At 37.8% G+C, this 27,168-nt stretch overlaps 1 protein-coding gene across 6 annotated transcripts in view; it reads left to right on the top strand.

Annotated features, from left to right (window-relative positions):
• COL21A1 (collagen type XXI alpha 1 chain) overlaps window positions 1-27,168 on the top strand; it is a 171,666-nt gene that overhangs the window by 75,227 nt on the left and 69,271 nt on the right. For all 6 annotated transcript variants that reach the window (XM_042939082.1, XM_042939086.1, XM_042939085.1 and 3 more), the window contains 3 exons: window positions 6,315-6,377; window positions 20,631-20,684; window positions 20,775-20,828. In XM_042939082.1, coding sequence (XP_042795016.1) covers window positions 6,315-6,377; window positions 20,631-20,684; window positions 20,775-20,828 — 171 coding nt within the window. The remainder of the gene's footprint in view (window positions 1-6,314; window positions 6,378-20,630; window positions 20,685-20,774; window positions 20,829-27,168) is intronic.

Genomic DNA, 27,168 nt, shown 5'->3' with positions numbered 1-27,168 from the left:
TCTCTCTCAAAAATAAGCATTAGAAAACTTTTTTTACCTTTTTTTTAAAAAATAAAAAGAAATGACTTTCAGATAGAAAAATGAAGTAGAAATATTAAAATTGACTTCAACATTATGTTTGATGTCTAATTCTAAAAAACAGGCATATAGAGATTTATTAATTTTACTTAATTATGTGATAATCACTTTGGGGGAGTAGGTCTATTAGTGATACTCATATATGCACATCTTCCAGTTGCATATATTGATTTGTGTGTGTATATATGTTAATTGTGTGTATGTGTATATAAACATTTACATATTTATTTGCGTATTATACATTTTTATGTGATTGGAGCCATGATGTGCACTGAAAATTTTAGATTTTAAACTGCTCATCTGATTTAATTCTTCCTATCTTTTATGCATGTTTCTCCTGTCCATTTTTATGTGATAGCTCATGACACACTCCAGGCCTAGCATTAAAATCAAGAAACAAATATAATTTAAGAAATAAAAGTACACATTCATTATTTTATTTAAAGAAAATCTATTTGGTTTGGAATTTGACTTCAGTATATTATAATCAATTTATTATTATAAAGTATTTTTAAATGGCATTTAGGTAAGTTAATCTAAGTGTTCTTCCTTTTAAAGTTTATTTATTTATTTTGGGGGGGGTTGAGTGAGTGGGGAAGGGCAGAGAGAGAGAATCCCAAGCTGGCTTTGTGCTGTCGGTGCAGAGCCCCACGCAGGGCTTATGTGTATGTATGTACGTATGTATGTATGTATATACATACATACATATATATATATATACATATATATATATATAAATTCAACTTGAAATATTATACATAAGAATTATGTGATCTGTAAGATATATAATATGGAAATGAGAGTCCCATTATATCTGACCTCTCAAAGCCCAGAGTGCTTTCCTGACTCCCAGGGAGGTTCTGGCCACCCCTAGGGTATCTTAAGGTTTGTCTTCTTTTGGGGAGACATCAGATGCCTCTGATGCTTTCTGAATCTTTATTAGTGATCTGTTAGGTGTCTTGAAGTGATATCAGTTTTTATTCACATATGTTTCTACAGCAAAGTTCCAGAGCACCCTTTGTCTTATCTGGTAAAGCCTCTGATATCCAGTGTTTCCAAGTTCCATGTGTTCCTCATGTTCATTTTCTTAGTCATAATCTCACACTATTGCCACCTACTACTTTAAGTGAAATTGCAGTTTTCCACCAATCTTCAAGTTGGCGTGCCTTCCCGATCTGCTTTCCATTTTCTTCAGAAAATCTGGCAGGAGAACAGGAACACACACATACTCTTCCATCCTTTTAGGGCTCTTTCCCCTGGAGGTGGTTCCTAGCCCACATCAGGGACCTGCATGTGAAAAACAGAATCCCTAGCAACACTCTGAGTTGTATTTCCTTTAGAGAATTTCTGGCTTGGGGAATTAATAGGGTTTTAATTAGATCAGCAGAACTGGAACTAAAACAGATCAAGTGTTTTTACTTATAGATTGAACTGAGACTTAATGCGCATTTTTGTTTGATGCTCTCTGGAAAGTTTTGTAGATAACCATCAAATAGAGTTACCTGTGAAAAACAGATCTAGTATTCCTGCTAACCAGAAATAGATTTCTGGGAGCTGATAGTTGAGGCCTGAGACTGAAACTGAGGTGAAATTCTTGTGTGGGTAGGTGGGTAAATGCTTATTCTAGGATAAAGAAAGTCATCTGTTTAGAATTCTCTGAGTTTCCAAAAGATAGGACAACCCTATTGGAAAACTAGGTCAAATTAACTGTGGTAGCCTGTACTTAGACTTACCATGGCATTATAACTCTATAAAAAGCATAGAAATATATGTCTGTTATTGGATTGCGAGTTCCTTAAAGAATAGCTAATTCATTTTGCATTCTTAATGTCAAATATAGGGAGGATCCAATAAACCTGTTGGAATTATTTTTCTACGCAAGCACTTTACATTTAATAAAAACTAAATTCTCCTTTGAAATTCCAGTGTCTAACAGTGCTTAATGGTGGTAGTTTTTTAATTTAATGAATTATGAAATCATTGAACAAATAAGATTCACCCCTCTTCCCAGTTGACTTGTGTGGGATGGAATGCCTTTGTTGTGCTATGGGAGATCCAGGCAATCCCCAATTTACAAACACCCCCTTTCAAAAGACCTTTGTGATTGGCAGGTTCTCTCTCCACTTGAGTAGTCATAGGAACGTTTGTGGGGGCAGACTCCCACATTTGATCTAACCTTGATATTAGAGCTATTAGTTCAGAAGTGGAAAGAAGGCGTTTTGTCCTCTTTTTAGGAAGGAGCAATTTCTTACTAATCCTTTCCTCTGAAATTACTGCCTCCCCCTCTCCAGCTGTATCTATCTCTATTGACTTCCTTTGTTTCACCCTCATCAGTCCACTGATTAGGAATTTCTTTGAGCTATCAAAGTATCCTCTGTTTAAAATACAAAAGCCTTTGGAAAATTTCAGGGGCCACTGGGCATTCACATTTTTATGTAGATTTCCCCAGACTAAGTGGATTCCTTCTAGCCTGTGAGTGGGTGTTTGAGTTTTGAGGGAGGGAAGAGGTTGGTTTGGGAGGAGGGAATAGGTCGTAGGTCAGGACTCCTGCAAGTCTTCAGGGGAGCATGAAGGCACAAGGATTTTTGAGAAAAGGGCTTGAATACCTGGGATGTGGGCCTAGGTGAAGGGCTCCAAAGACCTTTGTTTCAGATGAGCAACTTAAACTATTAGCTTGCTTCTGCAAGCACAACTGTTTCTTACTTTAATTATTCATACTTACACGACTTGAGAGGCCAGATGCAGAGATGTTTTAGCTTAGTCCATGACATTTCCACTCCTGTCAACAACTCAAAAATCCTGTGGCACGAGTTCAGTTCAACATAAGTAAGTATTGCTTTTCAGCTGAACACATAGTTTCTAAAATTCAAAATGTGCAAATGTTTCAACTAAATTAGAAGAAACTGGATTGGGAATTTAGTCACAGTTGTACAATAGGCCCTACGTCTCGTGTAATGTATTTGGAAATTGTTTTCCATGTTAAGTTTCCTAGCAGTCCGCAGGTCTGGTTCTAATCAGTGTATGCGTTTTAATGTGGGCAGGGACAGTGGTGTTTAGGAGCATGGACTGTGGGCCTACATTAGCTGAGTTCAAGTGACATCTTCACTACTGCTGTGTGACCTTAAGCAAGTGACCTAACCCTCCGGGCCTCAGTTGTCCTATACAGAAAATGGGAATAATGAAATTACTTGTGTCATGGGATTATTAAAAGGATTAAGTAATTTAACATATGTAAATCTCTTACAGCAGTGTGTAGCATATAATTAACAAAGGTTGAGCATCAGCTTTTATTACAGTAATACAATTGAATTTTTATTCTGATTGGTCGTCCCTCCAAAATTAGTGTTTTACTTTATTCTCCCAATTTTATGGAAACAACACCAACCCTTCCTGAGTTTTTGCAAATAAATAGTAGGGCAATAGTCAAAATAACCAGTAAAACCTACCAGAAATAATAGAACCTGAAAAAGAGATTATTTTCCCTCTTGGGGCCCGTTCACCAGTGTTATGGTCCTTACAAAGTCACATTGGATTTATCTTGTGAGTGATTTTTTTTTTTGTCTTGAAACTTAGTTTTTATTTATTTAAAATGTTAAGTATGTTTTGTACTTTTATGCAGCATTAAACCACAAATCTCATTTCTTCTTATCCCAAACCTGTATTTCAGCTTTGTCATAAAAAATAAACTCTCTAAGATCCTTTTAGTATCCTAGATTTTGCTGATGATTAATATGCAAATAAAGAGGGTCATTAACAGGAAATTTGACTTAAGTCAATTGGTAGGGTCACGTTGGTGGCTCAGTTGGTTAAGTGTCTGATTTAGGTTCAGGTCATGATCTCATAGTTCATGGTTTTGAGCCCCTCCTCTTGCTCTGAGCTGACATTGCGGAGCCTGCTTGGGATTCTCTCTCTCTCCTTCTCTTTCTGCCTCTCCCTTGTTTGTGCTCTCTCTCTCTCAAAAATAAATAAACTTAAAAAAAGTTTAAAATAAATCAACTGGCAAATAGTTCTTGAATCTCTACTTGATAGCATTTTCAACCCCTGCCTCTTCTGCCAAAAAAGGAAGAGTTTGCACAGTCTCAGTTCAAATGATAAATGCAGACTAATCAAGGAAAAACTGAAAGAATTCTACTTAAGAATAAGGAAACAGTTAAAAGCTGCTATCGCATTTCAAAAGAAAAAGACATCAAGTAAAAAGGAATAATTGATTCTTTTTTTTAAAATGTTTTCAAGAGAGAGAGGAGAGCAAGAGACAGGTAGAGGGAGAGAGAGGGAGACACAGAATCCGAAGCAGGCTCCAGGATCTGAGCTGTCAGCACAGAGCCTGATGCGGGACTGGAACTTGGGAACTGTGAGATCATGACCTGAGCCAAAGTTGGACGCTTAACCGACTGAACCACCCAGGCGCCCCTTAAAAATAATTTTTTTTTAGTGTTTATTTTCGAGAGAGAGAGAGAGAGAGAGAGAGAGAGAGAGATAACAGGGGAGGAATAATTGATTCTTAACTGGATAAGGAAGGAAAACTTCTTGCCAAGAGAAAAAAAAAATGGAATGTGTTGAAAGACCTCAGGTCCGATCTGAACATGGATAAAGGATGGCAGGGAGGCCAGAGATGAAGGTGGATCCTCTCATAATAAGAACAGTAAAACTCAGGGCACCTGAGTGGCTCAGTCAGTTAAGAGTCGCATTCTTGCTTTCTGCTCAGGTCATGATCTCGTGGTCATGGGATTGATCCCCATGTAGGGCTCCATGCTGAACATGGAGACTGTTTAAGATTATTTCTCTCTCTCCCTCTCTCCCCTACTCACTCTCTTTCTCTCTCTCTAAAATTAAAAAAAATAAAATAAAAAAGAGAAAACGCTAACTACCTAGAGAACCAGAGTGTTACTCCTTAATGGAAGTCCTTGGGTTAGAATTATAAATTCTGTCTCTTCAGGAAGACATTACATGTTTCAGCATTATTTTTCTCCCTGGATTTGTAGCTATTCTTTCTCTCTTTTAAAAATGACATTTCCATTTTTCTTAGCCTTTCCTTGTGCTATGCCTCGTGGGCAGTTCCTAAGTGAAAAGCCCATCCCTCCTTCGTTGGCCACTTAATAGAGTTCACATAGTTCTTTCCATTTTTCCTGTTCCATTTTTCAGGAACAAATCTCCCTAACCAGTAGCCTGAAGTAGTATTTCAGACTAGCAGATCTGGTTCTGTGAAAGTACCCTTAGTATTGGTGTTTAGTTAACTTACAATTATTGGGGTCCTGTGTGAATGATTTCTTAAATAATTAATTATTGAACTGAAATCAGTTGTCTTACCTCTAGGCAGGAGTTTACTGATAGTATATGTTTTTAAGCAAGATGCCCCATGTGGATCTCATGGACTCAGTAATAGATTAATACATTAATTTTGAAGTATTTCTTAGAATTAAATTATACAACTCCCTTACCTCACAAAAAACGTTCCCTTTTTTATGGGTGGTGACCATCTGAATGCCATTGGGCAACATACTAGAGTTCCATAAAATGTGCCTGGGTGAATTGTCATATTGTAGGGAATAGGTTCTTTGGACATCCTTGGATTGTGAAGGCAAAGGTCATGTCTTCATTTCTAGGTATTAAATGTGTTAAAGACTGTGGGGGTTGGGCAGATTGATTTGGCTTGGCTATGCTCTCATGAAAATATTCAGATTTAAAAATTTTAACATTATTAAAGAAACACATTGACTGGAATAAAAGAAATGAGTGTCATACAGCTTTAAACTTGAGTCCCATGTGTAAGATCATAGAGCCTGTGGACTTAAAAAAAAAATTGTGAATTGAATTATGACATTATAGGTCATTGATATCTGTAGTGTAACATTTAGAATAAAGACTGTAGACTTACAAATGAAAGATGGCTATTATTGAAACCATATTTGCTAGGACACTTAATTTGTTTAGAATTCTAAAAATGTCCTGCCATAAATACTGACATTTTACATTAGCGAAAGTATCTCACTTGTTATACCTGATATACTCACAGAAGTAAATCCTTGAACATTTTGCATAATAAAAAGCCTTTATTTGGTAAAGTGGGTGTTTAAAATATGGCATTTTTCTAACCCTATTTTGGGACTTATTTTTTTTTGTTTTGTTTTTTAACATACAGAGAGGTACAAATAATGGAATTGGTTTGAACCTTGAAGGGGACTGATTGCATCATTATGGTTTGTCATTTTGTACTGAAGATTTTTTTTCCTTTCTAGGGTGAACCTGGACAGCCTGGGAACCCCGGCTACCCTGGACAATCTGGTCAAGATGGTAAGCCTGTGAGTACTGAAAGCTTAGTCATCTCCAGTACTGGGATTATGTCAAAGTAAAAACTGCACTGGGTAAAGTTAAACAGGCAGGGAAGACTTTATTCAAGACTGTTGTAATAGGGAGAGAGATTGACCTCTACTCAGTGAAACAAAGGAAGGGTTCTTGCGTGCTGGCCTGAGCTAGTGAAAAAGTACTGGAGAACTTTAGGTGGGTGATCAGTGGGGTGGCAGGAATTGAGTTATCCTGAGTTTGGCAGATGTTTTCCTGTGTGATTAGGGCAACTGTCTTTGGTAATTGGCACTTCTCGAAGTTAGGGTCCTACCCTCCCTCAGAGACTGGAAGATCCGGGTACTTCCCTTTCTTGATGAGTGTATTTCAAAGGGATGGCTCCTAGGTCCTTGAGAAAGACATTCGTTGCTAGTTGCAAAACTGACAAGAAATTTTGAAAAGGTTTGCCACTCAGAGGGTCAGAGAAAGTGACAAATTTTCTAGAGTATAAATGCTCTAAGAAGAGGGAGATCAGGAGCCTAGGGTCAGGAAGAAGGCTGTCTGAAGTTTAGTTAACCTGAGGGGAACATTAAGCCTGGTTGGGTCAATAGGATCAGCTTTCCAGTCACTTTTTAGGTGCATTATCCCCAAATTGCATGCATCTTTGTTACATTTAAAAAGTTGTCTAGTGAGTATCGATGCATAGCTAGGTTCAGAAATCTTTTTGTCTTTTTCCTTCATGTCTATGGCAGTTTTCAAGTTGAAGATCTTTTTAAAAGTGATATTTTCCTAAGAACATACGTGCACTGGAATATATTGACTAAAAAAATAGTATCTTGTAAGTTTCAAGAGAACTGTAGGGAGATTTTTGAATTAAGGAAACATAAAGCAAATCTACTTTAAAGCATTCTAGGCAAATATTTTCAGATAGCTCAGCTGTCAGCATGTTTATAACAGCAAATAAACATGAGGAATTTGCTTTTAAATGTTAGATAATTGTCATCCAAAATATCTCTTTATCATGAAACATTAACTTCTTGCGTGAAGGATGGGAAGGTGTGTATTGTGAGTCAGTAATATTTAAGGAATGAAGGAACCACAGCCTAATGTTAGACTATCACTATCCCAACCATCAGGATAGAGGAGCTTGTTAGTTCCTGAGAGAGGTTTGCTGACAAATTCAATACAAAAATATAGCCAACTTTTGAAGAAGTAGTGATGTGCTGGGGTCTCATACACCAGTTTTGTGTGGGAAAATGGTACACAGGTGAGCCTCTCTGGAGAGAGATTGTTGGAGAAGGGAGTCAGGTCACAAAATGGTGATGCACTAAAGCTGTAGAGAGCTGAGGAGCTGCTGGGTGGCTGGGGTGGTGCTGCTCAACTGACACACTGGGATGCATTCTAAGTGTGATGACAATGCATTTGGGTATTTTGAGATAGGAAGTAACTTGACCTGGCTTATGTTTTAGAAAGATAAATATGAATATTATGTGGAGAGTAGATTATATAGGGCAAGAGTGGAAACAGGAGATGTGTGGGAGGTTATTTCAAGATTCTAAGGGAGAAGTAAGACTGGCTTGGACAGGTTGACGTGGTGAAAGGGAAGATAAGTGGTCATATTCTGGATTTTTTTTTTAATGTAAAGCTGACCAGAATTGCTGTCAAATTAGGTGTGAGGCATGAGAGAAAGAGTCGAGGAAGACTCCGAGGATCTTTGTGTGAACAGCTTACTGAGCTGGACAGCCCTGGGAGAGAATGCCTTGTTGCTCCTAGGATGCCTATGGTGCTTGCTAGAATATTAGAGGAATCTTGAGTTCAGGGACGTGAGTTCAGGGAATGAAAATACACAGTTGGGACTCCTTCGTTTGTAGATTTATCTATCTCAAGCCACCAGAGTGGATGCGATCCTTTAGAGAGTAATCACAGATTAGAGAAGAGAAGAAGGCAGTGGACTGAGCCTTGGGCTGTCTTTAGAGGAAAAAGGGGAGGAAGATGCAGCCAAGGAAATTGGGAAAGAAAGACCAATGAAGTAGGAGGAGAACCAGCAGGGGGTGGCATCCCCAGAAGCCAGGGGAAAAAAGCATTTTGAGAAGGGAGTGCTCAGTTGCGTCATTGTTGCTAAGAAGTTTTGAAAAATGAGCTCTATGCCTAGTCCATTGAATTTGCTAGATGGAGGTATTGGGGCCCTTGATAAATGGGGTTTAGGGAAGGTGGGTATAAAAGCTGGATTGAAATGGGTTCAAGAGAAAGTGTGAAGTAAAATGATGACTGAATATAGATGCTTTTTCTGAGGGGTAGAATGAGGAACAGATGAATGGAGCAGTTGCATGGTTAGGATGTGGGATAAAAGGAGGGTTTTTTTAAAAGATGGGAGAGAGGTGCCTGGGTGGCTTAGTTAGGCCTGCGACTCTTGGTTTCTCCTCAGGTCATAATGTCACAGTTTGTGGGATTCTCCCTCCCTCCCTCTCTCTATGCCCCTCCCTCAACTTATGCACCTGAGTGTTCTCTGTCTCTGTGCCTCTCTCTCAAAATAAAAAAAACCTAAGAGATGGGACATGTTGTAACATGTTTTTATGATGATGAAAATGAGGCAGAGGAGGAAAATATCCGTGATTTGGGCGATAATGGATGTTTTCAGGAAGAAAACCCTTAGGTAGGTGGGAGGACATTGGTATATAGCATGGGCATTTGAATCTTTCTGTGCCGTTGTAGGCCAAGCTGGTAAGTACAGAAGTAGCTTGGTAGCAATTTGTGGGAAAGAAGGTGAAAAATGTATCATCAGACATTTGAATTGAATGAAACAAATAGGTTCTTAATCTAACATCTCCTCTTTGCCTTTAGCCTCAACTCCTGTAACATGGCAACATTTTCCTCGGAGTTTCTTATATCCCAGCTGTTCTCACTTCATAACTTAAAGTGTCATGTCACTTGGTGGCATTCCTCACTGTGACTCCCGCGGCCCGGTGATGGTGCTGCCTGAGGCCCTGTGTGAACTCTTCCCTAATCACACTGGGTGGTGGGATGCCCTGGAGACCCTTTCCTGGGCCCTACTCTGTCTGGGTACTGGTAGTTGTGGTGCTTTCCCCCTCGAAGCAGATACACTTGACATGCTGAAATATCATCTGCTGGCACCTCGTAATGACACAGACCTCCTCTGAGAGCACTACTAAATTATTTAGTAATAATAATTTAGTATAACAATTAATTATAATAATATTAATTAGTTATATAATTATAAATATTAGTTATATAAGTACTTATATTAATATATTAGTAATATTATATGTAATATATTAATATACACGAATACATATTAATGTAAATATATTATTGTAATAATTAATATATTACTATATAATTAATATATGTTAACAATATAAACTCAATAATATAGATAATATATATAAATTATAACTATATACAATTGTATTAAATTATAATTGTATTAAATTAGTTATAGAATTAATATTAATTGTATAATAATAATTTAGTATAAGTTATTCAATATATCGAGGTGAGTGCTGAGCAAGCTTTTCACAGGCTATCAGCTCTAGTTTGCTTTTTTTTTTTCCTTATTAAATATTTTGTCATGAATGAAGTACTGGAAACTAGTTGCAATAAGCCTGATCTAATAATCATGGATATTGCTTTATGACTTTTATCTAAGCTATAATGGATTTATTATGTCATCTCATTGAGTACATGTGTATGTGTTTGTATGTGTATATGACTTTATGTATAGTTATAGGGATAGGTACATAGTACCTGATATTAGAGGTTAGATGGTATTAGAGAATATCTGATGTTAGAGAAAAGACAGAATAATGTCCACATCCTAATCTCTAAGACCTGTAAATGTATTGATTAGGAACTCTGCACACATGATTAAATCAAGGATCTTGAAATGCAAAGATTATCCTGTGGAAATTTATCTGAGTGGCCGGTATAATCACAACGATCCGTATTGGAGGGAGGTAGGGGTGTCAGAGTCAGGGGAGGAGATGTCATGACAGAAGCACAGATCAGGGTGAGGTGTCCATGTCCAAGGAATGTTGGTAGCATCCAGAAGCTGGTAAAGGGAAAGAGCACTTTTCCCCCTAGAACCTTTAGAGGGAATGCAGGCCTGCTGACATGATGAGTTTAGCTCCCTAAAGCCATGTTGGACTTCTGACCTACAGAACTACAAGTGTGTGTTCATTTAAGCCATTATGTTTGGGGTAATTCGTTACAGCAGCAATAAGAAACGGTTTCTCTAATGTTAATCTGTTTACCCAAAGGTGCAACTTTTCCTAAATCTCTCCTTTTCCCTGTAGGAAATCTGTAGGAGATAGGAGTCGGGGCAGGAAGAGAAAGTGAGTCTGGGAGCCAGAACAGCTGAAGGTCATTAGTGTGTGTCCAGGGCCAGTGCACAGCGGGAGTGGGAAGGTGTGGGTGGAGTCTCTGGCTGGCGATTGAAGCCATCTGGACCAAGGAAAGTTGGATGGAACAATTCGAAGGGAATTCTGCTTTGTTTGGATTTGGTTCTGTGCAATCCCCTTCAATAAGCAGCTTGAATCTCTTTCACATAACCAGGCCAAGTCAACTAAAGCTTTAAATAGGAATTATTCCATTCTGGAGAAATACTAATTTTCATAAGGAAAATGCCTTCAAACAAAATGAAAGAGCGATTTTCAAATTCTTCCCCTCCTTTCTTGATTTCTATCAGCAGTGTCTGAGCATATTACTATTTTGCTATTCTATCATTATATAGAGAGAAGCAGGGGAAATATTTCTATATCCTGCTAGGTAGTTCAGAGTAGTGCTATTAGTAAAGACATTATACTGCTATGACATTGATTTTTTTTTGAAAGAAGGCCTACTATGAAAATATATAGGACTGTTTTATGATTTTGTAGTAGTGTTTGTTTCTGTCTGTTTTCTGTCATTATTAAGTACTCTTCATGAACTAAAGTACTTTATGAAACCAAAGCCCTTGCTGGCTGTTGGAGAGATCTGAGCCTGTTTTGCCCTCTGTTTTGCTTTTAAAAAATGCTTCGGTTTCATGGGCCTCAGTTTCTTCATCTGGGAAATGAGAAGATGGTGCCAGATGAGGCCCATGTTCTGTCCGATGTTGATTTTCTAAGATTCCGTGAAGGCCATCACATTTACGGAGAGAGAAAGGTAAGCTAGAATAAACTGTCAAAATCTGGAGTTGGTTTTCTGTATTATTGGCTTAAGTGATTCAGGAATATTGATAGCACAGTGCTACCAATAGACAGAAGAATAGATTGGTCAATGAGCCCCACTCCATGATGCAGCACCCCTCTTTGTCCCCACCCCCACCCCTTCATTGTACCCCTGTGTCATCTAGAGATTCCAGAAAGTGGCTAGCTGTCTATGGAGGGTTCAACTTTACAGAAGTAGTCAACACACATGGGGAATTTCAAAGTTACCTGACTTGATCAAACTACAAATACGAGGGATGGGGCAAGTTAGTAGGAGATGAATTTGTGTACATAGGAGGGAGAAAGGAGGGGAGATCAAATAGGGTTCTTCAGGCCATTGTGATGACTTTGGCTTTCAGTTGAAGTGAACTGAGGAACCACTGGAGGATTTAAGTAAAGGACTGATGTGATGTAACTTACTTACAAACAAAAGTACTCTAACTTCTGAGTTGAGAATAGATTTTAGGGAGATGAGGGCACAAGCAGGATCAGTTAGGCTCTTAAAATAACCCAAGAGTAAGATGATGGCAGCTAGCATCAGGATAGTAAGTAGTGAGGCAAAGAGAACTGCGACTTTCTGGGGGTATTTTGAAGTTAGAGCTGATGGAATTTGATGATGTACCCTGCCTGAGTTTGAGGGAGAGAAGTCAAAGGAGACTCCAGTGAGATGTGGAAGGATGGATACGGAAACTAGGGCAAGGGAAATTAAGAGTTTGGTTTAGGATATATTAAAATTTTATCAGATGGTCAAGTAGAATTTTTTAAAGATTATTTTTGGGGTGCCTGGCTGGCTCAGTCATTAAGCATCCAACTCTTGATCTCAGGTCTTGATCTCAGAGTCATGAATTCAAGCACTGTGTTGGGCTCTGTGCTGGCTGTGAAGCCTACTTGAAGGAAAATAAAGATTAAAAAAATTTTTTTTAAAGTAATCTCTACATCCAGCATGGGGCTTGAATCCACAACCCTAAGGTCAAGAGTCGCATGCTTAACTGATTGATCCAGCCAGCTGCCCCTATTCAAGTACAAATTTTAAGTGGTAGTTGAATATAGAAGTCTGACAGAGTGATTTTCCTCTTGTCCTTTTCTATAGGAGTGATAGTATGTTTCATGTTGATTAGTAAGAGCTTCCTATACACTAAGAGAATCAATTCTTTGACATCTATGTTGTAAATGTTTCTTTTAATTATTTATTTGGTTTATAGTTTTGTTTTAATTTCTAGTAATGTAAAATTTTGTCACAATTAAATGTTCTGTTATTTCTTCCAGTGGTTTTTTTTTTTTTTTGAACATTACTGTATTCATTTACTGTATTATGATTTTTGAGAATTTTAATTCTTGACTTCACTTTTGGAATTTATTTTGGCATTTGCGGTGACATGGAGATCCAAAAAGATTTAGCGAACTTGGAGAATGGCTGTTCTAATGTAGTGAAATTCAACCCAAATAAACGTATGGCTCTTACTTGTCTGGGATGTGTTATTTAAATTTAACCTTGGTGAAAAGGGATTTGTAATGGGGTTGCCTGAAAGGCTGATGCAATACTTGGCATTGTTAGTAAATATATAATGTCTATATTAAGAAAGATGACAGTCCTGCTTTTGAAGTGTTAGATTTGGTTTGGATACTATGGGGAATTGTAGAATTTGGATTTGACTTACAAGAGAGAGATGGGGAGAGAGTGAAAACTCAGAAGAATGTCTGTCAGGGAGAATTGACTGTACCTCAGGTGTAATCCAAACAAGAGGTGCTGTTTTAAAATTAGTCAAGAGTGTTGGTAGAGAATGGAAGGAAAGGGAAGAAATCTGGCAGTTAGGTTTGCGGAGTAAGCGTGACAGGAGGTGAATAATTAGTAGTAGAACAATAAGACCCATGAGACAAGTTTTTATGTTTTCCTCAGACTCTTAACATGGTGCCAGTTGTGGACTCAACAGTTTAAGAGCTGTGGGCAATTTGGGGCTGAGTGCCATGAAGATTAAGGCCTGGAAAATGGGGTACGTGAGGTTACAAGCCAAAGGAATGGCTGTTACTTAGCTTAGAAAAGAGAATTGTAAGAAGAGGCTTACTGAAATGTGTATACAATACACATCTAGAGAAAACTATTTCTACCTGAGCTCTTACTTCACCTCAGTTTGGATTCCTTTAGCAAAAAGGTTTATTGTCTCACTGTCTCCCTGTACTATAAAATACATGCACATGCATGATCAAACCCCTCGTGAGAGTCTTACTGGTAAACTAAAATTTGGACCACTTGCCTCAAATGAACTATCTTCCACTTGGGCAGTTTATCTCCCTTTTGTAAAATAAAATGTGATTTAAAATTTTTCTGTAAAGCTTTCCTAGACAAAGCTTGGTCCACTAGCTAATTCATTTTTCTCGAACACACCCCTTATGTAAATCTCCTGTATGGATCTCTCCATGTTTTCCTCATGGGCCTCTTAAGTACATTACTTATTTTTTTTTTATATTATGGATAGTATATACAATAATGATGTGTATGTAGATATTTTATAGAAATGTTACTTGTCTGGTTTTTTTAAATTTTTTTTTTAATGTTCATTTATTTTTGAGACAGAGAGAGACAGAGCATGAACGGGGGAGGGTCAGAGAGAGGGAGACACAGAATTTGAAACAGGCTCCAGGCTCTGAGCTGTCAGCACAGAGCCCAACGTGGGGCTCGAACTCACGGACAGCGAAATCACGACCTGAGCCGAAGTCGGACGCTTAACCAACTGAGCCACCCAGGCGCCCCATTACTTGTCTGTTTAAATTCTTGAAGGAATTGATTGATAACACAACTAGCATGTGTGATTTTAAAGATAAATTTATGCTTATATTTTGTATTGTTTTGATTGTAATCTGTATGAATGCAGGGCTGTTTCTGCCATTATTTTAGAGCCATCAGTAGTAGTGACTGGTTGGGTACCATAAACATTTATATGTTTGTTTTCTTATTCATTCTTTCATTCATCCATTCATATACCTGACATTGATTGGGTATTTACTTTGCTCTTGGCACTGTTATAGTTTGAGGAGATATGCAATGAACAAAAAAGACAAAACCCGCCATTTTGAAGCTCACATTCCGCTAGGGAGGGACAACAATAATGACTATACAATAATAATAATAATAATAATAAGTGATATCAGATTGTGGTAATTACTATGGAAAAAATATAGCAGAACAGAAAGAGAATGAGGCTAGTTATTGGTCACTTCTCTTTGAATAGAAAATGTTACTATTAGAAATTTAGGAAGTAAGAACTACTAAAGATGCTATTGGTTACCTTAAAAAGTTGCATATTTTCCTTTTGTTTTTTTAAATGTTTACTTATTTTGAGAGAGCAAGAGCGCGAGTGAGCAGGGGAGTGGCAGAGAGAGAGGGAGGGACAGAATCCCAAGCAGACTCCACAGTCAGCACCAAGCTCAATTCAGGGCTTGAACTCATGAACTGTGAAATCATGACCTGAGCCAAAGTTAAGAGTCAGACCTTAACCAACTGAGCCATCCAGCAACACTGTACATTTTCCTTTTGAAATAAGCTTAGAATAACTTCAAGTGCAGTCATACTCAGGGAATGAGGCAATTTACCTAAGCTTAATTAAGTTTTGTGAATCTGAGAACCAAGCTGCATCTATAGAGGTTGTCAAAGGTAGGCAGTGTTTTTCTTTTATGTGCTTAAGCTCAAGGCAAAATATCATAGGAAAGCAGGTGATGTGTTCCATATTTATCACTCATCCACTCTTACTTAAGGGTGGGAGAATTAGATATAGATTAAATTTCATTTATAGTAAATGTAGTCTGCTTTGAGCAGAAATTTTGTCCCCCAACAAAAGTCTATAGCTTCCCATTGTCAAATGTAAATTTTTTATGTTAGTCCACAAAAATACATTAAAAAAATTGTGCTATTATTTGGCAACCAAATAATAGTATTTTACTCCAGATTCCCCCACTCAGTTAGTGATACATTATCTGCCATCCACTGCACAAATCAGAAACCTGGGCATCATACTATAACTTCAGATTCCTGACATCCTGTAGCTCATCATCAGGTTGAATTAAATACAACTTGAATGGACTCAGGTTCTACCTACCATTATCTCTCTCCTGCAGGAACCTCCCACTTGGTCTTTCTGCTTCTCCCTGCCACTTATAATTATCTCCATAGTGTAGCAAGCAAGCTTCTCAGAGCTGCAGTCTGATTGTGTGACCCTCTGGTATAGTGGATTGGTTAAAGACCAAAAACCTTCATGGAGCACCTGGGTGGCTCAGTTGGTTAAGTGTCCAACTTTGGATTAGGTCATGATCTCACGGTTCATGGGTTCAAGCCCCACATTGGGCTGTGTGCTGACAGTTCAGAGGCTGGAGCCTGCTTTGGATTCTGTGTCTCCCTCTCTTTATGCCCCTCCCCTGCTCACACTCTCTCTCTCTCTCAAAAATAAATATTTAAAAAAATCCTTCATAAGACCCACAAGCTGTGCATGAAAGCTGCAGTCTACTGTCCAGTCTTGTTTGCAGCATGCTTCCCCATGTGCTGTCTCTTTTGTCTCCATGGATATGTCTCATCTTGTCATGCTTCATGGCACATTTTGAAGGGCTTCCTCTTCTCCACTGTGCTTCCTTTAGTGTTCCTTTGAGCTTGTCTCTTCAGAAAGCTTCCCTATCTACTCTTCACCTCCCATAGCATTCCAGTTCTTTCTTAGATCTTAGCTTGGGTTTAATTTTACATATATTAATGAGATGTATTAGTCAAGTAATTTGAGCAGTCAGTTAAAGCATATAAACTATTGGACTGGTAGTTCAGTTAGGTGGCAAATGAGTTTCTACATTAGTTACACATGACAAGACAGATTTATGAATATTTTTTGAATTTAGTTATGTTGAGCTATAAAGTGTGCTGGTGGCAAGAAGAATCCACAGTGGATATTAAAAATATACACTTGATTTAGGTTACTTAGTTACCATGGCTGTATACTTAAGAGTATCTGTGGGAATTTTGGAAAACTTTGAAGAAAATTAATGTAATAGAATAAACTTTGAATCACATTCTTACATTTCAGAAAGAAGAGTGACATCCAAAATTATTTCTCTGTATTTTATTCTCATTTTTAGAGTTTAGAGCACTGAAAGAAAATTGATTACTCTATCCTCCTCACTACTTGAGAAGATCTGTATGTTTAGATTGGCAGAATATTTTATGGCCTGATCAGAATTGGGCTCAGAAGAGATTGTGACCCTTGCACATTTGCTGATTTTATTTCCTTAATTTCCATTTCAATGCTATACATCTTTCCTGGAGCATTATAACTATGAATCATGGAAGGAAATTAAATTGATTCTGTATTCTTCAACCCTACAATTTGGCAGTGAGAATATTTTTTTCCTAAAAAATGACTCATTTACAAAAAGACTTTCTGTGAACGTGGAAAAGACTTTACTGTCAGAAATCTTGCACATGGCTGTAGGGTGGATATTTGGACCTGCTAATAATTGCAAAATGGCAAAATTAGTGTTGAACAGTATTGATCAAAGATCATGTGAAATTTGCAGGCCCACCTGAAAACACAGAAGCCTGTGTATTCAGAACAATAAAAACTCAGTGAGCTATATGGAAAGCTTATCATTTTTTTCTGTTTCAGGGCATTTTCCTTGTTCAAGTGTACCCTGCTATGAGTCAACCAGTGTTTAGTTCTTGCTCCTCTTGGAAATTGTTGTGTGTTGTAATATTCCTCCCTGTTAACCTTTATTTTCCTGATTTTTAGTCCAAATTTCATTTTTCTGAATTTCATCCAATTTCTTCTGGTGGTTTATCCTGGGATCCCCCAGCGTGGATGTGGTTTTGGTTTTTCTTAATTTTGTTACTAATCATGCTTCCTCTAGCTTTTAAAATAATCTTTGAATTTCTTTATATAACTAAGTTTTCTAGAATGCCTCTCACCGTAAGTTAAAAAAAATCCCACATCAACTTGGTTCTCATATTGTGGGAAGCATTTGTTATTTTTTGTATTGCAGTTCTTCAAAAGACAAAACAAACAGGGCCATTATAAAATACACTGAAGCCTTGTTCACATGTTCACCATTAGATCTATATGAATGTTGCAAAAGGGTTAAATCATGATGATGACTGGATCTGCCATTCCTCATGTGCTAGTAGTGGTGCCCATTAAGGCTACAGAATAACATTTTGCAGAAGTGTTCTCATGGTTTTGTACAATAGCCATTGAATCTGAAGAACATAAAAAGAAAAACTCACATTTGAGTTTTTAGCATCTGCCAGGCATTTTCACCTGTGACTCCATTTGTTTCTTTTCAGAAGTGAAGTGGGCACTGTTATCCTGGTTTGTGGTTAAGAAACTGACACTTAGCTAGGCAAAGTTAGTCAAAATCCTGTAGAAAGTAAAGGGAGGAGCAAAAATTCAGCCCAAGGTCTTCCAATTTCAAGATTCATTGTCTTTCCACTTTATTGAGTTGCCTCCCAGGATTTGGGGATATGAACACTCCGCCTGAGGTCACATTATGAGTCAGAGGTGAGCTGGGAACACAGTCTGGGGCATCTCCACATTGCTTTAATCCATTAAAATGTGATGTGTCTTCTCTAACAAATGGATCATATTAATTTACTTCTTCGAAGAAGAGAACAGCTTTTGATCTTCTACAAAAGATTCATTTTGTAAAAAAAGTAATAAAGCAGATACGACATTTGGCTTAACTTTTGAAAAAATGTGAAAAAAATAATTCATTACAGTGAACTTTGCAGATGACCGGCCATTTTGATAAATAGCCAATCTCCATGGTAACTTTCTTTTGAGGAATTTTATGAACATTCATATTCTTTGGGCACTCAGAATTCTAAACAACTTAAAAGCAGCCTGGCAAATATGCTTTTTTGAATCTGATTAATTATCCTAGAATCATAAGATCAGATCTACCATGAAGCATTTTCTGATAAGAGAGTGTTCCTACTGACTCTATCAACTAACGAATAACTTTGGGCAAGTTATTTAATCTTATGTGCCTCAGATTCCTCATCTGAAAATAAGGATAATACAGCACCTACATTAATTAAAGGGTGATTGTGAGGGTTACATGAATTAAGTGAAGTACTTAATCTGGACTTTGGTGAATTCTGTATAAATCATTGCTATTATTGTTTCTCCTGATTACGGCAGCCTGTTGTAAATCCTATCAGACTGTCCAGAGAAGTGCATACAGGTTTTTGAAGGATATGGAGGCATCCTAAGTGGCAGCAGTTATAAGTAACCTAACTCTCTTGGGCATATGCTACCAGTGACATAGTTGAAATTTAATTCCAGACCTATCTGATTGCAAAGTGGTTGAAGGAAAGAGATTCAGTGGTAACTAGAGTGGTAGAGATAAGAGGCTGAGCAAACGGTGTGAATTGACTTTGTTCTTTCTTCCTACCATTTTTGGGAACACGAAGGCATGACTAAAACTTGAATTTGCTACCGGTAGCGGCCCAAACATAACCTTGTTCCTTCGGGAAAGGGATTTTATGCAGTGTGGATTACATGAAGGTAAATTCTTCTAAAGTTTGATTAAACCAAAATGCCAAATGCTCTGTTCAATGCTGCAAATGAAGAAATGAATTGGACTGGGTTTCCCATATCAAGGGGGCACATAATCCCATGACACTTGAGACAGTGGCCACCCAGAGAGCATATGTTGGGCTTGAAAGCTGCAGGTTGTTTAATATGGAGCGTGGAAAGGTTTGTTATGAGACTCATTCACTGGTGAAGCAAAATGTTTAAGGATTGGGCACAGGGATTCAAGAGAAGAATTTGTTGAGAAATCCTGGAGGAAGCGTGATGATACACTCTGATAAACTCTGAAGAACTGAAAGAGTATGAAGGAAAGGATCATGCTTGGTGGTAGGAATTATATAGTTTATCATTTGGAGAGTGAGAGCGTTTTACAGAATAAAAAATGTGAGTGAATGTAAAGGGAGAAAACCAATAAGACTGATGTTGCTGAGACAACTATTAATGTTATTAGTATTGTTAGACCTAGCAAATAGTAAAAGGAATATTTGAAAATGGGAGTGGTAAAGCAGGGAATTTTGCTATCTCTAAAATCATAGCTAAAAATGTGCTGACAAGTGAGTGGGTGAATACAAAAAGCAACCGTAAATAGCCACATGGAAATGAAGCTTTTGGATTTAACAATGAAGATGTAATTGGAAACACTAATGACATCTGTTTTAATATTGTTGACAACAGAAAGCTATATCCAAACAGTAAGACCTGAGAGAGATGGGATCTGAATAAGAACGTGAAATGTGTTTGCAGGTGCCAGGTGGTCTAAGTCAACGTGACATTGACCTAGGGAAACCTAGACAAATGTTGAGGGCCTGCAAGTTTGTTCTGGAGTTTAATTGCCATGTGCTGAGTGAAGAATGAATAGTTTGCCTTGTTGAAACAGTTGTGCTGTTTTGCCAAAGGCCCGGTTTCTGGAGGGATATGTAAGAAGCAGTGGAGACCAAAGTGACCCTTGCCTCAACAGACAGCCCAGCCTTGGGAGGTGGGGGAGACATGTCACAGCCATGCTCATGGATAACATCAGCAGCTTTCTAAAATGAGCAGTCCAAAGGCTGTTAAAAACTTACTCTGAGGAATAACATTTATCAAGTCTTAATTTATTCCAAGGATTAACTCAAATGGCCATTAATCAGGTGGTTTAAAAATGTAGTCCATTTGTATAATCCTCCAATCTTATGTGTTTTTCTCTCGAATATGTTAAATATGTTTCTGTGTGCAAAACATTTTTTTGGGGGGGAGCTGTGAACATTGGCTCTGTTTTTGCAAATCCAAAGCTTCCTTTTAATTGAAGCATTTTTGTTTATTTTTATTAATCAGAGATATTTGAGACCATTTCCCTAAAGACTGGAGGATATTAATTCCTTATTCAGCATTTGAAACTTTGTTATTTTTGTTTCTTAAACAGTCACCAAGTGAAGTCTTAAGTGTAAGACATTCCAGACAAGAGTGAATCCTGGATTCCTGCTCTTAGTGAGTATGACGAAATATTAATTATTTTGTGTTTCCTTTTCTTTAGGGATATCAAGGAATTGCAGGATCACCAGGTGTCCCAGGATCCCCTGGCATACAAGTATGTGATTCATAGATACACATTGTAGAATTATCGTTTCTAGTGAACCCAAAACATAACTAACCGGATTTTATTTTGTGCTTGATTTAGGGAGTTCAAGGACTACCAGGTTACAAAGGAGAACCAGGGAGAGATGGTGAAAAGGTAAATGCACACAAACAAAAATGTGTCCAGTCACTTTGGTCATTCAAGGAAGACAAAGGATGTTACCTATGACGACTCCCATTCAGTAGTGTTCACCTTGGTGAATTGCAAGATATGTGGGCTCAGAAATTTGTCAGTGGTCATTGGCTAATAAAGCTCACAGCAGGTTTTTGTCACTAGATGAAATACGTTGTAACTAGATGACCACTGTCAGATGAAACAGGTATTGGCATTGCCCTGATGCCGTGTTCCCATGTTCTCTCCTTGTGGTTAAACTCTGAGGGGGGGATTACCTTCTTAGAAGGGAGAGAACTATGTGAATGGAATATGTTCCTGTTAGCCACAGATAGCCCAATTCTAATATGTCCCTCTCCTTAATAGATACCTATCTGGTGCTTCTTTCATAGGTTTATTGAGGATCAAATGAGACAATATAATGTGTGAAAAATATTTATTATGTTTCCTGGTGCAGGGCCTGCCTGCCTTTCTCTCTCTCTCTCTCTCTCTCTCTCTCTCTCTCTCTCTCTGTCTCTACACAAGGGGGGGAGAGGGAGAGATAGAATCCTCAGTAGGCTTCACACTCACCAAGGAGCCTGACGTGGGGCTCGATCTCACGACCCGACCTCATGACCTGAGATGAAATCAAGAGTCGGACACTTACCCAACTGAGCCACCCAGGTGCTCTGGTACAGGGTCTTTCTTAAATAAACAGTTGTTTTTGTACTGTTCTGTTTTGTTCATCCAAGTAGCATGGTTGCAGTTGGGATGTAGCATGGGGTAGGTTGGCATATGTCATGGGCATAACATGGGTTGAAACAATCCCAAGGGCAAATAGGAGGTTTAGTGGCCAGAAAAGATGGAATAGGTCAGGGCAGCTTTATAAGCTGGGGAGAGTTAAAGGACAGAGTGCAACAGTAGCAGTCAATAAAATTCCTGAAGAAGCAGCGTAAAATCCTCCTGTCTTCTATGTGGCCTCTATGAATCTTTTTAGCCACTGAGAAATCTCTGCCTTTCTTAAACAATGGAGGTATATATTAAGAGGTGATAGGGAGCATGCTGGAGCTGTAGGAATGGCAGACGTCTTATACTTTCATGCTGTGGCGATGTTGAGAGGGATAGCCTGACCTCTGCCAGGTGATGGGGGATTCCACTGAGATCATGAAGATACCTGTTCTGAGGAGTCCGTGTGGCAGACACCTCACTTATATTCTGGTTTACAGGATCACTGCTGTTTTTTAACATTGTCACAATTAGTCTGATTTGGGGATGGCAGGGAGGTAATGAAAGTGTGAGTATATGAATGAATATATCTATGGATGAATGCATAAATTTGTCTATTTTTCCCTTTACTTGGGTTTTAGAAACCAGATATAAAAAGGAGAGTGTTTTTTATTCATCTTAAAAGAATTGAAGTAAAGTGCCTGTTTGAAGGTAGAAGAATAGCAATAATTTGATTAGTCACATCTTTAACTGCTCTGTTGGATGGGGTCATGGTACTGTCTTCAACATAGATGGGCATGAGTTTTACAAAGTCATACATTCTCTTGAATAAAATAAGATGAGTGAAGATGATGTGAAGGTCTCTGTTTTCAGTCCAGTAATAATTCCACTCAAGAGTTGCTTGTTTTCTGAAATTTGTTGTTTGGGTATAAAGTCTGATCTGACACAGTCCCTGTGGGCCTGAGATCACTGTGCGCTGTGCCATCTAAATTTCCTCCACATTCCTTGTGGCTTCAGAGTGTTCTTTATCTAGAGTTGCAGTAAATGAATAAGTTAAAGACTTTTCCTTGGTTCTTCCTCTAGAATATACTTCCTTAATTTTCAGAAATAGGAAGGTTGAAAAATAGACCCTGAGATGACTTTGACTTGTGGTGGTACAGGACATTTTTTCCAGGCATCACATAGCATCCTCTGAGAGATTGTTCCACACAACACTGTTCTCCATTAGGATATTTTCCCAGAATCATTTCCATTTTGTGGATTTCTTCTGAGAACTCCCATAGTAGGAGTTTCCACTTAAGATAATTAAAACTACATGCACTTTCTTGCTGGCTTTAGCATTTGTTGCTCCCATATCAGACAGTAGAGTGTGTATAGATTTTGCAGGTCCCCCTCCCCCCCCCACCGATTTATAAAGTTAAAAAGGAGCACCAATTCACCAAATGGTCTTCAATTGGTAACTCATTTTATAATATGTTTTGAAGCTATTCTTTGGAATTTAAGAAAACGTACTTCAAAACACTTCCTCAACTTTAAGGAGACCCATGTATTTAAATCATAGGGAGAAATATATTTTGTTAAAACTTATATTAAGTTGTGTTGATGGGATGATAGGTATTTATGGGTTTTTGAGTTGAGTATGAAACTTTCTATGGAAAATTCAATTCTCAACACATGGGAGATAGTAATTTATTTTTTTAACCTATCTAAACTTGGTACAAACTCATCACTTCGTTTTTCTGGATTTAAGATATAAAATATGTTAATTATATCTAAGGTCTCATTATGGAGTGAATTACACATTTTGTTTAATTTCCTCTTTAGGTCATTTAACATTGAAATTGTCCCTTCAAGACTTTACTTTCCCATTGTCCTTAGTGTCCATAAAAGAGTATAATGTGAGGAATGAGATTTCCTTACTTCAAATCAATCCCTTACTTTCATGACTGCACTTCCAAAGTCAAAAGATTAAGTGGTATTACAGTGATTTATATGGTTAATTATAATTAGGGAGTGCCTATATACATGTGGAGAGAACAGAATAAAGGACCAACTTAGTATATATTAGTGGTTTTACTTCTTACAATGTCTGAAGACAAAAAAAAAAAAAAAAAGAATGTTTAAAAAATTAAAACAAAGCCAAGAGTGACATGAGAGGGAGAAATAGAATTGGCTTAGTGAAGTTGCCACTTTTTTCTTCTTTCTCAGAAAAGGAGGGTAATCAAACTGTGTAGCTTTCTGATAACACCACCACCCAAGGCCCAAATAGTGGTGTGCTCATGGCTAGGTTGGAGGGGGGTGAGGGTGGGAGGCTTAAAGCAGTTATGGGTTTATAGACTGGGCTCTGAATTAAGACTGCTTAACTCCCTAGCCATGCTTCTTAATCTATTTAAACCTGGATTTCAAAATCTGGAAAGTGAGTGCTATTGTATTTCTTCATAGTTTTGTTGTGAAGGTTAAATAGGCTATGCATGTACTTGGCCAAAATTAAACACCTATAAATTAGTGATGATAAAGATGATGTTGATGACTGTCTACCCTCTTACTTGTGTATGTGTCTAAATTTTGCCCTCTTTCCTGTTAATATGGATGAACTGTCCATAATGTCCAGTCCTCCTCTTATGTTCTGGATCCTATCCTTCTCCATTACTTTGTGTTATTAATTAGCCCTTCTCTGCTATGTCATGGTTTTTTCTTTCTTAGTTAATTTTTTTACCAATAGCCTAAAGGCTGACCCATCTACAACCAACCAAACTGAACCCCCTCCTCTACCATATAGTCTCCTTTAGTTACCACCCTATTTCTCCTTTCCATTATAGTAGAAATACCCTAGAGAAATTTGCCTTTATTCTCTCTGCACTTTCTTGCTTCCCTTTCTCCCTGTAATTCACTCTAGTAGGATTTCCATCCCACACTTCTGCTGTGTATTTAGATTAGTATCTACCATCTTTGAAGTCCAGTGGTCAGTGTTTTCCAATGATCTCTGCTTATCTTGCTGTATGTCCCAGCAGCATTTGACACAACAGACTTTTCCCTTCTTCTGGGAACAATTTGTTCTCTTGGCTTCTAAGATAGCACATTTTCTTAGATTTTCTCTTGCCTTCGTTGGTTACATTTTCACTGTTGACTTGTCTTCTATATTCATTCACTAAATGTTGGAGTGTTGCCAACTGAGTTCAGTCCTATGCCCTTCCTCTCCTTCCTTAATGAGTCCATTTATTGTAATATTATTAAATATAAACCTTAATGAATATAAATTTATTTGTTAACTATATAAATATACGTATTTGTGATAAGTATATCAATAGCAATATATTTATGTGATCAGTGTTATAGTTAATAAACAAAAAATATTAGATATACATACATACACATGACATTTTATTTTTTTTATTTAAAAAATTTTTAATGTTTATTTATTTTTGAGAGAGAGCATGAGCTGGGGAGGGGAAGAGAGAGAGGGAGACACAGGATCCGAAATAGGCTCCAGGCTTCAGCACAGAGCCCAACACAGGGCTTGAACTCACAAGCTGTGAGATCATGACCTGAACTGAAGATGGATGCTCAACTGACTGAGCCACCCAGGTGCCCCACACATTCTGTTTTCTAATAAAATACTTTGCTTCATCTGAATATGAAGAAACTGGAATTGTTAAAACCAGGGATTTTCGGAAAAACTTCTTGTATTTTTTATGGATGGTGTGGTACCACACTTTCCTTCTATATCCTTTTCTTAGAGGCTTTTCTTCCAAAAAAGCAGCACTAATTGTGCCTTCCTTAAATATTCTCTGAAGTCAGGTTTTGTTAAGTGCCTCTTGTGTACATAGGGTGTTCACCTGTGTGTGCCCAGGTGTTTATTACTTCTGTGGATACTTTTACAACGTCTTGATTGTTTTCTGGTCTTGCAGCTTCTTTTCTTTTAAGCCTTTGTAATGGATTCAGCATCTCAGTTTATTTAAAAGAATCATTAATTCCAGGTCCCGCCTCACTTGTTGGCTGCAATGCCTTTTTCTGTCCCATTTTGTTTTTCTTTACTGGCATCCCTTGAGAAACTTGAAACTTACATTTGATTTTTACAGAGTGCTTCATATTTTGTTGGTTCTAAATGCCATTTCTCATCTTCTCTTTTGGGTGTACTCTGTGGTCACTAAGAAGCTATGGCAGTGCTTCTGTAGTAGGAGCTCACGAACCTACCTTTTTTCTAGGCCTGACCAGTTCAGTCATGATCTCCAAACCCAAGGGGATTGCCCATTGCTGTATTAAAGAGAGGAAACATTTTAGCAGATTTAAACAATTTCCAGTAAATCATTAGTGCCTGAGCTTCCCATTTGTTTTTATGGGAGAGAACAAGGAACAATCCAAGATATGTAAGGCTTCTGATGTATTGAGTGCTTGAAGGCGTTCATTGTTGTGTGTACACTTTTTCTGTTTTATTTTTAGACATGTTTTGTATCGATATTATCCATATGCATTTCTTATCACATGAAATCCTCCCAAAAAGCCCTATGAAGTTACTAGAGTAAGCAGTACTATGCCGATTTTATATTAATTGTGAAGTAGGTGATTCCTACTTAACAGCTGGGATGACTGAAGAATGAAGAACTTAAATCATTTGTCTAAAGTTACTCAAGAATCAGGGGGTTGAAATAAAATGTCTTGATTTTAGTCTGGTTTTTTTTGTTGTTGTTTGTTTTCTGCATTGGCCAGAATAGTTTTGAACCATGTGACTTGTTCATTTTTCACCCTATTGCCTGCACTGTGAAGAGAATTCCTGAATGCCTGTCAGTAGCCATGCAGATAGGTGGACGGGGGAACTGGATGAAAGAGATTAGATTGTACCGATTGTGCCATGAGAGACGACTCCTGTTTCTCCATCTCTCTCAAGTGAAGGGAGATTGTTCACTCTAGATCATAGATTATCAGACTTTTAAGTTGTGAGCTCTTTGCAGTAAAAGACTTTTGGGCATGTAGTTCCATGTACATCTATGAACTATATGCCTATGCTACTGAACAAAGCATTTTATGCATTAAAAACACATGCATACACTGAGAAGTTTTTGAAGAATGAGGTTTTTAAAATAATAGTTTTCATATTCTCTTAACAACGCACATAAATAATCGTGACTTTGAAAACGATATGATTCTAGATCAGATTATAGGATGGACAAGCTCATCAAAGCCATGTTCATGAGTCATGAGAGTTTTGGAAGCAACCTGTGGAATTGGAACCATCTTACTGTAAATCTTGGTATACTCTTAGAATCTACTCTCTTGTAAGCTCGGGTGCAATCAGGACTGTGACTCCTCAAAATAATTCTTTTATTGGAATATTTTTGGAAGAATCAAAAGTATTTACCGTATTTTAGAAAATGAAAATATTTTGCATATTCAGCAAATTATCATTAATTAGAAGCACAGCATCAGCTTAGGATACAGTAGTAGAGCTCTGATCTGGCAGCATGAAGCCTACTTAGGATTCCCTCTCTCCCTTTTCCTCTGCCCTTCCCCCACTGGTGCTTGTTCTTTCTCTCTCAAAAAGAAGAAAAAAGTTTCATACTCAAAATCTCTATAAGTTACAGGGGAGTTAACAATTCATGAAAGAAACTATAGGCAGAAGGTT

This window comes from Panthera leo, chromosome B2 (assembly GCF_018350215.1).
Source record: "Panthera leo isolate Ple1 chromosome B2, P.leo_Ple1_pat1.1, whole genome shotgun sequence".
NCBI classification, from domain to species: domain Eukaryota; kingdom Metazoa; phylum Chordata; class Mammalia; order Carnivora; family Felidae; genus Panthera; species Panthera leo.
Note: the sequence above shows the minus strand (reverse complement) of the source record. Positions and strands in the feature narration are given on the sequence as shown.